Source organism: Lepidothrix coronata, unplaced genomic scaffold, assembly GCF_001604755.1.
Source record: "Lepidothrix coronata isolate B3197 unplaced genomic scaffold, Lepidothrix_coronata-1.0 Scaffold44, whole genome shotgun sequence".
Taxonomy (NCBI): Eukaryota; Metazoa; Chordata; class Aves; order Passeriformes; family Pipridae; genus Lepidothrix; species Lepidothrix coronata.
The window spans coordinates 5,637,492-5,651,771 of record NW_016690224.1 but is presented as its reverse complement, the minus strand read 5'-3'; the positions used below and the strand labels follow the sequence as shown (position 1 = coordinate 5,651,771).

The 14,280-nt window shown below is 47.1% G+C and overlaps 1 protein-coding gene across 6 annotated transcripts; it reads left to right on the top strand.

Moving 5' to 3' along the window:
- The first annotated feature begins 279 nt into the window (after positions 1-279).
- PRKAB1 (protein kinase AMP-activated non-catalytic subunit beta 1) lies at positions 280-13,933 on the top strand. Of its 6 annotated transcripts, XM_017814126.1 has the most exons (10): positions 280-2,687; positions 2,777-2,847; positions 3,522-3,638; positions 6,387-6,555; positions 7,437-7,603; positions 9,243-9,336; positions 10,311-10,425; positions 11,612-11,745; positions 12,239-12,307; positions 12,389-13,933. In XM_017814126.1, exons 4-10 carry the CDS (start codon positions 6,397-6,399, stop codon positions 12,464-12,466), a joined length of 816 nt encoding a protein of 271 aa, XP_017669615.1. In that variant the 5' UTR covers positions 280-2,687; positions 2,777-2,847; positions 3,522-3,638; positions 6,387-6,396; the 3' UTR covers positions 12,467-13,933. The 6 variants fall into 6 exon arrangements, with proteins under 6 accessions (XP_017669615.1, XP_017669616.1, XP_017669617.1 ...); XM_017814127.1 differs by having other exon boundaries at positions 280-2,847; XM_017814128.1 differs by lacking the exons at positions 280-2,687; positions 2,777-2,847; positions 3,522-3,638 and adding an exon at positions 5,533-5,561.
- Positions 13,934-14,280: the final 347 nt, after the last annotated feature.

The following is a 14,280-nucleotide window of genomic DNA, read 5'->3' as shown; positions in this document are numbered from 1 at the left end:
TAGGAGGTAGACACCCGACTTGCTCAGAGGCTTTTGAAAACCATACTGGAAATCTAACTTGCATATTGATGCTCATAAATATCTTTGAAGTCTTGCTCTTAATATAATTGAGAATTGAGCCATTGTATCTTCAGTGCTTCTGAAGACAAATGTTGGTACCTTACAGTGCTATTGATTGGTATAAAAATAAAGGCTTTATATTAAACCACTTAATGTGACAGAGAAGGGAGAATGCAGCAATTCTTCTAATGTCCTTAGTGCTTCTGTGTCATAGGTAATCTTATTTTTGTTTTACTAATGTACTGGTACCGATTCTCTTCATTTATTTACGTTAACATAAATTTTCAGCCATGTTTGAGAAGTGCAGCTTATGCTGGAAATAGTCCTTGTACAACCACACCATTCTGTTATAGGTGTGACAGACCCACACAAAGGAGGCATCAAACATAGGGAGCCTAAATGACATTTTACTGCCCAAACAGCAAAGCCCTGGTGACAGCAATGGGTGTGGAAGGCAGTTGTCTGACTGAGGAATTAGTGCCTGTTTCATATTTTGAGGGGCATATATACAAATTTCATTATCTCTGATAGGCTCTGGAAATTCCCTGTTTTTCATTGTCATGCATCTAGATTTGGATTATTGGTCCATTATTCTGCATTGGACCAGCCATTTTTTGGTGGGAAAAAAACCAACTCTCATATATATGTACTGAATGATGTTATTTGATTAAACAGGGGGAGCTGGGAAGCAGTAAAACATATTTCAACTCGTGTGTTTTGGGCAAGTGAACAGACACTTCCTTCCACAAAGCTGCCTCAGGCAACATTTTCGATGCAGTGTTCCTGCAGGATGAAGGCACCAGCTAATGCCTGAAGTCCAGCTCTCTTTTCTCTCCTGCACATATTACAGGCAGAGACAGATGGAAACTTGAAATTGCTGGCCTCAGCTCCTGGATCATGTTGGCATCTTTTGCTTCTTAGGGGGCAGCTGCATTCTGCAAAACAGCACCATGCACGTATCTTGATATGTAACCCTAGAAGAGGCCTTCTAAATATAAGTGGGGGTTCTTTGCTGCCATGTGAAGGGAGTCAGCCAGACACTTAAACAACATGTGGTGTGAGCTTCATCAGATTGCAGGGCAAAAAAAAATTCAAGGGGACAATATGAAATGAAATTCTTAGTGTGCCTCCCTGCAGGCACACCCAGCGGTTTACAGTTTATGACTTGAAGATCAGCACTGGCTCTTCAATTTATGTGGTTGCAACCAGAATCCATAAGCAGTGAGGCTGCAGAAGTTGTTTTGTATCTGTATCTTTTGATATGGGCTCACAGTGTGACCTGTGTTCTGCCTTTCAGCCTGGAGATAGGTCGTATCTGATTGCTGCCCCAGTGTCCATCACTCCCAGCTTCAGTCCAGGTGCATCTGCTGGAACAGTGTGCAAGCATCTCTTCTAGGCTCATTCCCCTACCAGAGCCTAACTCAGTCTGCCAGTTATTTAAGATGGATTTTGCCACTGATTTGCCTCAGTAGGGGGAGAGACAGGGTCATCTACCCAGTTAGTTTTTACTTTGTGTGATTGTGTGTGCACGTGCACTAGATGAGGCATTTAAAGGACTAAATTCTCCAAGGCATCCTTGAACAGATGTGGAACCTACCCTGACTTTGGAGGAGATACCTCCATGCAGAGTCAGAGCCCCCAGAAGGCACAGGCTTCTGGCTGGCTTTAACCCTTCAGGCTGAAACACTACCTGAATGTTGGTTCCCTCTTGTAATCCTCCCATTTCCAACCTCATTTTTAACTAGCAGGTCTGGGAAGGTGTGCAGTGTTGGAGTAGGGAAGGGATGCAGTGGTTTGGGAGGGATTTTTGTGTGTGCTCCCAGTTTTCCATCTCCCAGGCACAACGGCATGTTCAGCACGCACAGCCAAGTGCGTGCAATGTCCCTGAAATGTGAGTGAGCCTTTAAGGAGGCTGCCTGACTTCCTCTGCAGCACTCCCTGGCAGCCTGGCAAAGTGGGCTAAATTCAGAAGTGACCTGGAAGGAGGAGGGGGCCAGTGTAAAAATGGAGGAACAAACCTGGAACCCCAAGGTAAAATGGAATATGACAATAAGGAATTTAACCAGAAGGTTTCTGCAGTTAAATTTATCCGGTCTTGAACTCCAGGGTAAGTTCTGTTGCTGCTCCTACCTAGCTCACTCTCCATGGCACAGAAGCTACAAGAAGCACTTGCTCATGTGTCCCGTAAAATGTGATTGATGGCATGTCTGAATTTGATCCACCAGCTCATGTCTGAGGATGGCTCCTCTGGGTTTGTCATATCTCGCTGTAGGGCTGAGTCAGCTTTCACTTCACTTGCAGAAACTTCTCTCTGGCTAAGTAAGCTTGGATCATGGCAAGGAAAAAGAACTTTGCCAGATATCAACTGATTCTTCAGGACTTTAAACTGTGTGGTATGAGGCTTTAGGGCACTGCATTTCTTTTTTGACGCCTACTCTGAGGTAAGAGAAGGGGAAACTCCACTGAAATTAAGGGGTGCACACCAGAGCAGGCTGTGTGATTACAGCCCCTTCTTCACATTTCAACCAGTGTTCAGTGAGGGCTTAACTGCTTTTTGATTTTAATCAACTGCAGGAGATAATCCCAACAGTGAAAAGGAGAGATTCTGGCCTAAAGCACAGTGATTGGTGAGTGCCACCCCTCACTTTTGTGCCTGAAGGGTCTGTAAGGCCATTCTTCACCCCATCTAATACAAGATATGCATTCCCCTAAACAGATCTCTCCTGACCTCAGATCCTGTTTGGTCCTTACTCTCTTTTAAAATGAGTCAGCTGATGAAGAAAGATGGTAAGTGATATCTCCAAGGGGGTAGAATGACTCAGTAGTAATGTTGTCACTTCACTTGACCCCTCAGCCCATACAGCACCAAAAGTGCTCTGTAATGATTGTTAGAACCTTGACCAGATCTGCTGAATCTCATCCTCTTACGAGCCAAGAACGAAATTGCCTTAAAATTAATTTCTGAATAAGATGCTCTGTGTAAGATTTAATAGTCAGGCCAGGTCTAGTTCATATTCACTGAAGAAGGTAGGTGTGAGTGAGGGAAAAAGGAGCTGAGCTTTGCTTGTGGCTACTGTCGTGGTAATTAACAGAGACCACGTGGCTCTTCGTATTCTGCATCTGCTTTTAAAACCCCACATGGCTCTAGGAGGTGTTGTAGCACAGCCATGACACCAAACAAAGCATTTAATCAATTAGTTTTATCTTGATTTATGGGCTGTGAACAGTCCAAATGTGGACTGTGCTTTTTTTTTTAAGGGAATTTCTTATTCAGAATTACTCAGTTACATTTTCCCCCTGATCCTTTTACCCCCTCCCCATGTTGGGAGTGCTTAGTGAGGGCTAAGCCTGAGTAGTCTGTTGCTGTGTCTCCCATCTGAGAGATGTGGCATTTCAGAAAACTAGAGAGTTGTTGTGATAAATTATTTCAATGGCAAGTGACACTCTGACGTTCTCACTAGGGAAGTTAACAAGGAGCCTCATCTGTGACACATGTGGAAGTCCTGATGGAAAAATGTGAGCCAGCTTCCCATCTGTTTCATCCTCATCTAGAACTAAGAGAAGGAAGGTTAAGACAGGTATGTAAAGGGGCAGAGGTAGAAAAGATATTTTGTAGTCTTCCTTTGGAACATAGAGGCTGGTCCTGGAGGCAGTAGAAGAGGTGGAGTTTTTATGCCTTTCAGGCTGGAAAGCATGGATGGAGGCAAAAAGTCACAGATGCTGTTAAAAGGAGAAGCAAAACTCCAGGGTTCCAGAAAATCAGTGGGTGGATGAGCTCTGCCAGGGCCTTGTGGCATGTCTTTAGATAATCTCTTGCTTCCCACATCTCCTGCATTAACAGCTGTGAGGGAATTGGGCTCCCACTCAAGCTGATGGGAGAAAACAGCACCCCAGTGAATGTGAGGACTGCGCCTGCAGACGTGCCCGTGAGGAGGCAGGGGATGAATTAGTTTTCACGGTGTAATTTCATCCTGCCCTTGATATTCACGGGGACCAGCACCTCACAAAATGAGTTATGTGCTGATTGCTCCAGGACTGTGCTACACCCACACCCACCAGTCACAGCAAGGGAAGACAAGAATCGGGGTTGAAAAGGAAGCAGTCATGGGGAAAAGGGGGAGGAGAAGCCAGCAAGAGGCCAACATACCTGTGGACAGGGCAGAGGCCATGGACACAGGCGACTCCCAAAGGTTTTGGCACTTAGCACAACACAGATCCATCACCGTGTAGGAAGGAACCACCACATTTTAATATCAGACTTTAAACTGAATAATGCTTGTAACCTATCACAGCCTCGTGAGCTATTAGCAGTCCTTACCCTGCAGTTTATTACCTCTCTGTGGTTCTCAGAAGTATCAATAACTATTGCAAAGAATAAGGGCAGGCCCCAAGTGAAGGTCCTGTTGCCTGCAATGGGCCTGCCTAGCTGTTGTGCAGATCATCACAATGGCAAGAGATGGAGCCCTGCACTGCAGACACAGCCAGCACACACAGAGGTGTGTGCACTGGTACTGGCCAAAAAAAGAACTTAGGGAGAACACAAGGATTGAGTTTGGAGACCAGGAGTTTAGGAGCACTGAGCTGTGTGAAATACCCAAATAACAGCAGCTGCATTTTATATCAGGGAGCTGTTCTGCAGGGGCTGGGGAAGAGCTGCCTGCACAAGTTCCCCTTGCACCCCTCTGGCAGGTTATCCTGTGCCTGGGGTGTTGGACACACCAAAGACAGATCAGGAGCCAGCCCTGGGTCCGCCGTGGGGCAGAGCAAATCTGTCTATCCCGACAGAATTCTTCCCACAGTGTAACAGCATTCCACCGGGACACAGTTCGACTTGGTAGGAATCCTTCTGCCTGTTTGCAGGTTGCTTCTGCTGGTTATTAAGAAAAAGCAGTTTCAGTAGCTGTGATGCAGGGCACGTGCACTGCTCAGGTTTACGGGTTGCCCAGGGAGGTGGCAGAGTCACCGTTCCTGGAGGTGTTTGAGAAGAGCGTGGATGTGGCATCAGTGCCATGGTCTGGGTGACAAGGTGGTGTGGGGTCAGAGGTTGGACTTGGTGATCTCAGCGGCCTTCTCCAACCTGGTTGATGCTGTGTTAGAAAAGTAGAAGAAAGACAGCGACAGCTGGTGAAGAGCAAAGGGTAAAACGAGATTGTGTGATTGGGAATTCTTAGAGAAATATATAAGTGTTATTTCATATGGGAAACATTCATCAGTTAGGGGCTCAGACTCCACCGGCGCTTCCTCGCGGGCCGATGGTCCCAGCGCGCCCTGACCGCGGGGCTCAGCGCCCGTCCAGGCGCTGAGGGGACACGCAATTCCCCCGCGGATCCACAACGCTCCTCGGAGAGAGCAGCCGTCCCCTGGCACCGGGAGGGAGCCGGGGATGGAGCCGGGGATGGAGCCGGGGGCGGAGCAGCACCGGAACCCCCGCGCCGGGCTCGGTTCCCGGCCGCGGGCCGGACCGGGCGGAAGCGGAAGAGCCGCGGCGCGAGCGGCGGGCGGTGGGTGCGGGGCCCGCGGGGCCGGCGCGGGGGGTTCCGGTGGCGGACCCGGGCCGGGCTGTGGCGACCCTGCCCCGGGGCTGCCGGGCCGGGCTGTGCCGCCCCCGGCGGGGCTGGGCGCCTGCGGGAGCCGCGCCGTGTAGGCTGCCCGAGGGGACGCGCCACGCGCATCCGTGTGGGGCGGGAGGAAGGGCTGGGAATCGGGTGCGTTCTGCCTCTCCCGGGGAAAAGCGGGGACCGGAGGGAGCGGCTGTTCCCTCCCCAGGGCAGTAGTCACGGCCCCGAGGCTGCCAGAGCTCAGGGAGCTCATGTTCCAACGCTCTTGGAACATGGTGGGATTTTGGGGTGTGCAGGGCACTCGATGAGCCTGGTGGGTCCCTTCCAACTCAGGGTATTCTGTGTTTAGAGCCCCTCCCAGCTGCTCTCGGCACCCCCGGCGGGTGACACCCGAGATAACGTTAATGTGGTGAAGTCACGTTTTTGTTTGGCTGGTTTCGAGGCGTTCTGACAGAAAGTTCTGATGTTTCGGCCGATGTGGTGGAGCGTTGTGAGCAGGGTGTGCAGAGGGCAAAGAACAAGCCCTTGGCTTGGGAAGACACAACACTTTTGTGCTGCTGACAGAGACCGGCTTGGCCACCCTCTAGAGTGAGCCTGGCAGAACATTAGGGAGAGTACTTAAAATTGCCACTTAGTGTCTTTGTCCTGAGTGTGGGATCTTCAACTCAGAAACACAGCCCAAGCCCACTGATGAGTTCGCTCTCCTGCCTGCTGATGTTCTGGCTTCGAAAGTAACCTGTGTTAACCTGGCTTTTCCTGCTCTTTTAGATCCTTGGAAATGGGGAACACGAGCAGCGAGCGGGCGGGGCTGGAGCGCCATGGGCACAAAGGAGCCCGAGGGGACGGCACAGGAGGAGCCACCAAGGAGGGGGACCGGCCAAAGATCCTCATGGACAGCCCTGAGGATGCAGACTTGTTCCACTCAGAGGAAATGAAGGTGATTTGTTCTTGTCTTTCAGCGTTACTGGCTTGGTGCTGCTGCCAGTTGTGGGGCTGTTTGTTACCAACCTGCAGTGATTCTATTGTTGAGTTTACACCCAACAGACCATCCCCCTTGCTTCCCATGCCAAGGAGAGAGAGGGTACTGATAAGGAGTGTAATGGCATGGTTTCCAGCAAGAACTGAGTGTAGAAAAACTGAAAAGTAGCTGGCTCAAAGCTCAAAGGACAGTGCCCCAGCTTCCTTTGAATCCTTTGCTTCCTTTGAATCCTTCCTTTGAATTCCTTTGCAGTTACCAGTGACATTTTACCTGTCTATTCCATATCAAAAGATCTGTTATTTTTTTTACTCGGTGTTAGATGGGTTGTTAGAAGTGTCTCGCTGCATATCGTGTTTCATAAGAACATCTAACAGAAAATTACACTTAGATTTTGGCTGTTGGACAGAACTGTTTCCTACAGGCAGCTCATGGTCTTTCTGCCAGCTCTAATTCTGTGTCTACAGTATTTGTACAATCTAAATGCTTCATAAGTATTTCTCCTTATTTTTCTTCCTCTTCTTATATCTGTGTGTTTTGAAAGCTTTGGTGATCTCAAGTAATTTCTTTTTAACCTAATTGGGGCTGGAGGCAGTGGCATTGTTTTGCCTTCCACTCTTTCTGCAAATTTGGAAGGCTTTAGCATCTTTGCAGAATTGTACAAATGAACTTGTGAACTGCATCTAGAAGTGCAGTTTATATTCTCCATCTAACAAAAACTACTTGTAGAACTTTTACCTTAGAGAATTATGCCTGAGGGCAGAAAAAGCCTTCAGTACAACACAGGTTGCCTAAGTGTTCCGGGAAAGAATTCTTTTCAGATTAAGAGGTTGTTTTTGCAGGCTCCACTGGAGAAAGAGGAATTTCTGGCTTGGCAGCAGGACCTGGAGGTGAATGATAAAACCCCCACTCAAGCTCGGCCCACGGTGTTTCGCTGGACTGGAGGAGGGAAAGAAGTTTATCTGTCAGGGTCCTTCAACAACTGGAGCAAAATTCCCCTGACAAGGAGGTAACAAACTGCTGCTGCAGTGGTGCTCCTCAGGGACTGGGAGAGCTCAGTGCTGTGAGAAAGGTGGGCAGTGGATGGATGGGGATTGTGCTTGGATTTACTGCTCCTTAAGCCTGTGATAAGAACCTGCCTTTTTGATTCTCAGGTGGCACAGGAGGGAAGCTGAGCTGTGTGTCAGTTTTAAAGGAGTGATTTGTTCACTGGGCACCACACAGGAATGACCCAAAGCACTCCCTGTTGTGCAGTCTGTGCCTGGGGTGGGGAAGGGAAAGCTGGTTCTAAGCACAGTGTCTCTGATGACACCTGTATGTCCTTGCCATATCAGTGGCTTTTTTCCAGCTCAAAGGGTCCAGGAAACTCTGAGCCTGGGACACTGCACAAATGAGAGAATAAATCCATATTAAGGTCCCAACTGCTTCTTCCTACCAGAGAGCTCTGGAGCTCTGCTTCTTCAGTACCTGAATAAGTATTTCATTTAAACCAATGTGGGTTTTTTTCAAAAATTTAAAACTTAATGTATGGCAGAGAATCTGAGTTTTAACTGTTGATCTGAGCCCTGTTGTCTGTCAACAATGACTGATCTACCAGGTCCTGGTGTGTTTTATCTCAGTGAGTGGCTGCCTGCACTGTCATTGGTGCAGAAGGGTCTTAATTTCTAAGGAAACTTGAGGGAGGAGCACTGTGGCCTGATAAAATGGCATGGGAGGATTGTTCTGTGCATGTGAAATAAATTATTGAGAGAGGAGCTGGAATAAAAGGCCAGTGGAACATCAGTATTGCTGTCATACTCTTAAGTGGAAAGCCTGGGAGACAGGAAATGGTGAAATGAATATGGAAGAAGGATAAAAATATCTCTTTATCAAAAAGAAAAAAAAACCAGGTTTGTTCTGTTTCTGTTGTCAGATTATGCATTCTGGGAAAGGGGTGTTTATGCCTCTTTAGAGGCTGGATAAAATCACATTACTGAACACAGTACACTCAGGTAGGAGTGCTTGTTATTCCAAACTGAAATTTCACATCCAGCTCTGTGGTGGGATGCTTGCACTCCATACCTGAGCAGAAGGGAAGTGGCAGTTGAGCATCAACTGTTTCTCAGCTTTCTGAGATGCTGGTAAAGCCTTCTGAAGAGTCAGGAAGTTCACAGCACAGGAGTAGATTGCCAAGCAGCAGCTCTTCAGCCCCAAAGTAACTCAGAAGTATCGAGTTACTATTTCGTAACTAGGCATTTGGGAAATTTCGTAGGCATTTGGGAAATGCAATTTATGATGGCAAATACTGAAAGGGAAGGAAATAGGAGAAAGCTGATCTTGTTCCATCAGCAGGAGTCTCACAGATAAAATGAGGTCTCGTGTACTAACAAGTAATGTGAAAATGTGAGGGTGACTTTATGAAAAGCTCAGTGCCAGTTACTTGATGTCAGGAGTGTGGGGGAACTTACTGTCACTGAGGAAATTATCATTAATGATAATTGATTCTTTACCTTTAGATTGCAGCAGAGATTCTCCTAAATGTGGCATTGCCTTTTTAAGGTTTTGCATGTTACAGAGGCTTGTGCTCTGTGTCACATTGTGTGTCACAGTTTATAGACCAATGTACTTTTCAGAGCCTTTCAGGGCTGATTGTTTGTCTTAAATTCCAGTCACAATAACTTTGTGGCAATCCTGGACCTGCCAGAAGGAGAGCACCAGTACAAGTTCTTTGTGGATGGGCAGTGGACACATGATCCTGCAGAGGTAATGTTTGCTTTGAGTCACTATTTATTGATTGATGTACCTGAGGATGAGAAACTGGCTGGTTTCTCTCCCAAGAGCTGGTCCTTTCAGAGAGAAGGCATCAGTTAACAGCAGAAACTGGCTGTTCAAGCTGGTGAGAGAGAGGTTTCTAATCCCAGCTGGAGTAGTGGCAGCATCAGACTGAACCACAGAAGGCAGGAGATGTAACAAAAGAGGGACAGAATCTCTTGGCCACTGGTTTATAAGCGGTGCCAAGCTTTTCTTGCCTGGTGCCAAACTGCCTTTTAGAGCACTGTAGCAATGCTGACAGCCCAGGTCTCGCTGTGCTGCACTGGCTGTCTGTGCCAGGATGTTGCTGTTGCTGCTCTAGTAGTCCAGTAATTGTGCCAAAATCTACCAGGCCTGTTCTTCCTCCTGTGCTATAAAACGAATTTTGACCCCAGCCTACCCAGCAGTCCTCACCTGCTTCAGAAGTCTGCATTCACACCTGCTGGTTCCTTCTTGCTGTCTTGGCAAACCTTACAGAATTTACCTTACAGTACATTCAGCTCTTGGAACCCCCTGCCTTGAACTCCAGCCTTAGCTTTGTAGCAGACCAGCAGTACCATGCTGCATCCTACATCAGGCCTTGCAGGTCTGAGCCTGGCTCCATGAGCCCTGTAGAGCTGGAAGTGAAGCTTAGCTCCTGGTGTCACTGGTAGCTTCAGCCCAGACCTGACCCTCTCCTTGTCTGTAGCCCAAGAATTGACCAAGTGCTGTGGGCCTGGCAGGTTCCACGGGCATTTTTCCCTCCCAGTCCTTAATCCTGAATTTGCTCTTAACATAAAACTAAGTGAGCTCTTTTCATATCTGGTCCCATCATATTTTTAAAGCAATATACCTCATCCTTGGTAATGCTGATTGTGTAGTTTTGAGAATCCAATAGTCCCACAAGCTTTTTTTAATTCTGATTTTTGTATCTTACCTCTTCCCAGCCAGTAGTAACCAGCCAGCTTGGTACTGTCAACAACATCATCCAGGTGAAGAAAACTGACTTTGAAGTATTTGATGCTTTGATGGTGGACTCCCAGAAATGTTCAGACATGTCTGGTATGAGCTTATTGGTAATTTTATGTCACACTTTTTAGAGCTGTTAAAAATTTCATTTTCCTTTTTATCTGGAGTTAAAGCTCCAGTACAGATTAATCCACACTTGTGTCAGGCCCTGTGGATGTGAGCAGGAATCACAAATCACTAAGGAAGAATGTGGAATGCACAGAGGGAGCCTCTGACAGAGCAACACTGTGGATCTGATGAGGAGGGGCTCATGGGTGCTTAATAACTGTTTCTTTGCCCCTGCAATGTGCAGTGGCTGGTTTTAGGGCACTCGTTGGTGGACCAGTCTCTGCTTTACCACGTTAAACCAATGCTGACAGCCTACATTGCTCCTAATTCCATCTTCCTCTGCTAAGGAAGTGGCTGAGGGGGTCAGAAGTTGCACATTAAGAGGTAGAAATTAGGTGCATTTAGCAGTGCTAACACAGGCTTGGGAATGTATCATACTCTCACAGTGTAATAAAAATAATCTGTATCTTAGAATAATACAAACATTTTTTTTGTCTTAAGTTTCATATTCTAGTGTAACAAAAGAGGTAGAATTTAGCTTGAGCCATGTCTGAACTCAGCCTTGCCACCTGCTTGTTATAGAGCTCTGCAGGGATGGAGACCATGACTGAAGCAGTACCTTACACCCTCCTTTGAGCCCGAGGCAGGAGGTGTGTTTGGTTGGTTTTTGCCCTGGACAAACCCTTTTTGGAGAAAGTGTTATTTGTGAGACAAAGCCAGGAGGAGATTCTAGTAGGTGCCTTCCCTGCATGTGCTGTAACAGCATTTCCTTAGACTGTTTTAGGCTCTGAAGAGCTCTTTCCATAACCCTGTCCCTGTACAGGAGTAGCAGTTTCCTTTCACAGGTACATCGTGTTTTTGTGGTTGCCCCAGAGGTAACACAGAGCAGCCTGGGCACTATGGAATGTTTACTGGAGAAGTGCTGGGCAGAGATGACAGAGGAGTTCTGGAGTGCAGTCAGGCCCTCAGAACTCTGCTGCCCAAATCCTCAGCTTGTTTCAAGTCAGACTTTGGCATCTTAAATCTCCTCTTGGGCAGTGACTGATCCTCTGGCACTGCACTAGTGGCTGCAGTTGTTGTACTTAGGTGCCATTGATTTCTTTGGGTACCTCTAAAGAACAGATATTCTTACAGACTATTTAAGATTAAATATTTACCATCTCTCTGGCAGAGCTGTCAAGTTCACCCCCAGGACCATATCACCAGGAGCCCTATGTTTGCAAGGCAGAGGAGCGCTTTAAGTCACCACCTATTCTCCCCCCACACCTGTTGCAGGTCATCCTGAACAAGGACACAGGCATTTCTGTGAGTACTTTAGCTTGTTTTGCTGAATAATGGCCTTGAGTGGAAACAGATAGGGAGAAAATCCGGGAACAGACAGGAGACAGCTTAGGAAAAACCTTAGGATAGTTGCCACGTTGGTAAGTTTTTTATTATGTATGTCCAGATGGATTCATCTGAAGTAAATTTATTTTTCTACTTGACTCTCTTCAAAATTGAGAACTAGATTGCTGTTTTTCTCCCAAAACCTTAATCTTCTGAAGTGTTAAGAAGCCAGAAGCACATAAGAGGTAGTTGCTGTTTGTTTCATGGTCATGGTGAGGATGAAGAGGGTTTCACCCAGAGGAGTCCTGGGTTGTTCTGAAGCAGTGACTGTGTTTGTGGTGGGCTCAGGGTAAGCAGCAGTGTTGTACTGGGGGTATGGCTGGTTACAGACAGTGTTTGTCACCCATCAGCTGTGGTGAGTGAACTGTAAGTTCTGTTATTTTCACACTGTCTCCCTTTCTCTTCTTCCCAGTGCGATCCCGCTCTGCTCCCTGAACCCAACCACGTCATGTTGAACCACCTCTACGCGCTTTCCATCAAGGTGAGAGGCCTGGGCATGTTCCCCACGGGGGTAGATTTAGTTATCCGTGTCACATGCTCACTTGTTTTCCATCTCCTGTAGGATGGAGTGATGGTGCTCAGTGCTACACATCGTTACAAGAAGAAATACGTGACTACTTTGCTGTACAAGCCAATATGAGCATCGTAGTTGTTTGTGACCAATTGTTCTGGGCCAGTGCAGTCTCAGAAAAAAATGCTTCATTTAACCAAACATACTTCTGCTCTGTGCTGTAGCAAATGAACTCTGATTTCATATTGTTTCTGAGACTTCCAGGTTCTCCCGTATTTGCCTTATTTTCCTAGTACCACCTTGGAAGTTCTTGGAAATGGCAGCTTCATGGCAACCAGACAGGTGGCAAAGGTGTCAGTGCCCATTGTCAGCTCAGTTAAAAAACCACCAGTTCAATTAGGCTGCAAAATGTGAGGGCAGCAGCAGATCAAAGAGCTTTAGCAGCGAGGCAGGCTCTGAGTCTGTCAGCCCAAAGTCTAGAAAGTTCAGGATTCTTGTGGAATCTGATCTGAGCATAACACTCAGCAAAAGCAAGCTTATTACTGCTTCCATAGCTCATCAAACACAATCATTTCAGTAGCAAGTTCCGAACTTGCGTGGCTGAAGTAAGTGTGAATATTGATGATCTGTTTTTGTAGCAGCCTTTTCTGGGCAAAATCAGCAACATAACCACCTACAAGCTCGTTATTATTTTACGGTAGACTGGGGTGCACGGTTTCTACTGTGAATAGCTCTGTAGTTTTTCTCTTCAGGAGAACTGAAATACTTTTCCCCTGTGGAATTTCTGGTAAAGACAATTGTTTTTAATGGCTGGATTTTTCTGTAAATCGTAAATGTGTCTTGGCAGTAATCTGCTTTTTGAAACCGGTTTCTCTTGCTGTCACTGATGAGGACTTCCTTAAGCTGGCATAGGTAGCTGTAAGGAAATGGATGGATTCAGTTTAGGAATTAGTTCCTCAGTAAGAGCCTGAAGGTGACTGTAAGTGTCCTGTGTCCCAGTGGCCAAACTTGCCCCTCGGTGTCCGCAGTTGCAGCGTGTTGGCTGCAGCAGCACCGCAGCCCTCTGTGCCAGGGCTGCAACTGGGCAATTTTTTATTCTGTTTCTGTTTTCTGAGTGATCAAAGTAATGCCAGGCTGCCTGTACTTGATACTCACAGCCTGTTTTATCCCAAAACAAATGCAACATTAATGCAAACCTGCTGCCAGTGTGCCCCAGGCCCGCCCGGGACGGGCCCTGCTGGGCCTTTCCCTTGGCTTGTGTTGGTGCCCGGGGCACCGTGACTGTGCCAATGATAACCAGCCCCGTCCCACTGTGGGGGAGAGCACCCTGCCCTGATCTGTGAGGAGTCTGAGTGGGGCCAGAGCTGCAGCAGAGTGGACCAGCCACAGAGGGAGGCTGGTTTGCCATCCTGGGGTCTGTTCACCAGCCTTGTTGCAATATCTCCAGTAGCCGAGTTAGACCTGGGTCCAGTGCAATGGTTTTCTCTGAAAACTCTTTTCTTCATTCTGTGCTATGGATAGTATTTGGTATTCTGAACTACAGAATTGCTTTTGTTTTCAGCCTCTTTAGAAACAAATAAAACATTTTCAAGAGAAGTGGGTGACTTGCTTTGTTATTACCCTTCCCATCTTTGGAAACCTTGCCTTCCATGAGTTGTTATTTTTTTATAACCTGTGATTGCCTGGTTGCAGTTTTATGGCTCAGTGGGTTGTGCAAGCTTTTCATTCAGAGATGCAGCTTGAAACACTTTCTCCACTTGCACTTAGTGAAGACAGAGGTGTTGTTGTTTATTTGTGATGTAGGGGAACTTTTTCAGCTGTGTTCACAGAAAGTGGCTGTGAGAATGTATTGGCAGAGAGAAGTCCTGCAGGGAGGCCTCTTAAATGCTTTCAGTGCCTGCAGGGAAATGACAGCACAAGTTTCTTATTTGAGTGACCCTGAA

Bases quoted from the DNA above. Each gene is read 5' to 3' on its own strand.
- PRKAB1 (XM_017814126.1), top strand. From the start codon at position 6,397: ATGGGGAACACGAGCAGCGAGCGGGCGGGGCTGGAGCGCCATGGGCAC. The intron at 7,604-9,242 runs GTAACAAACTGC...CTTAAATTCCAG, and splicing joins AAAATTCCCCTGACAAGGAG to TCACAATAACTTTGTGGCAA. The intron at 10,426-11,611 runs GTATGAGCTTAT...TCTCTCTGGCAG, and splicing joins GAAATGTTCAGACATGTCTG to AGCTGTCAAGTTCACCCCCA.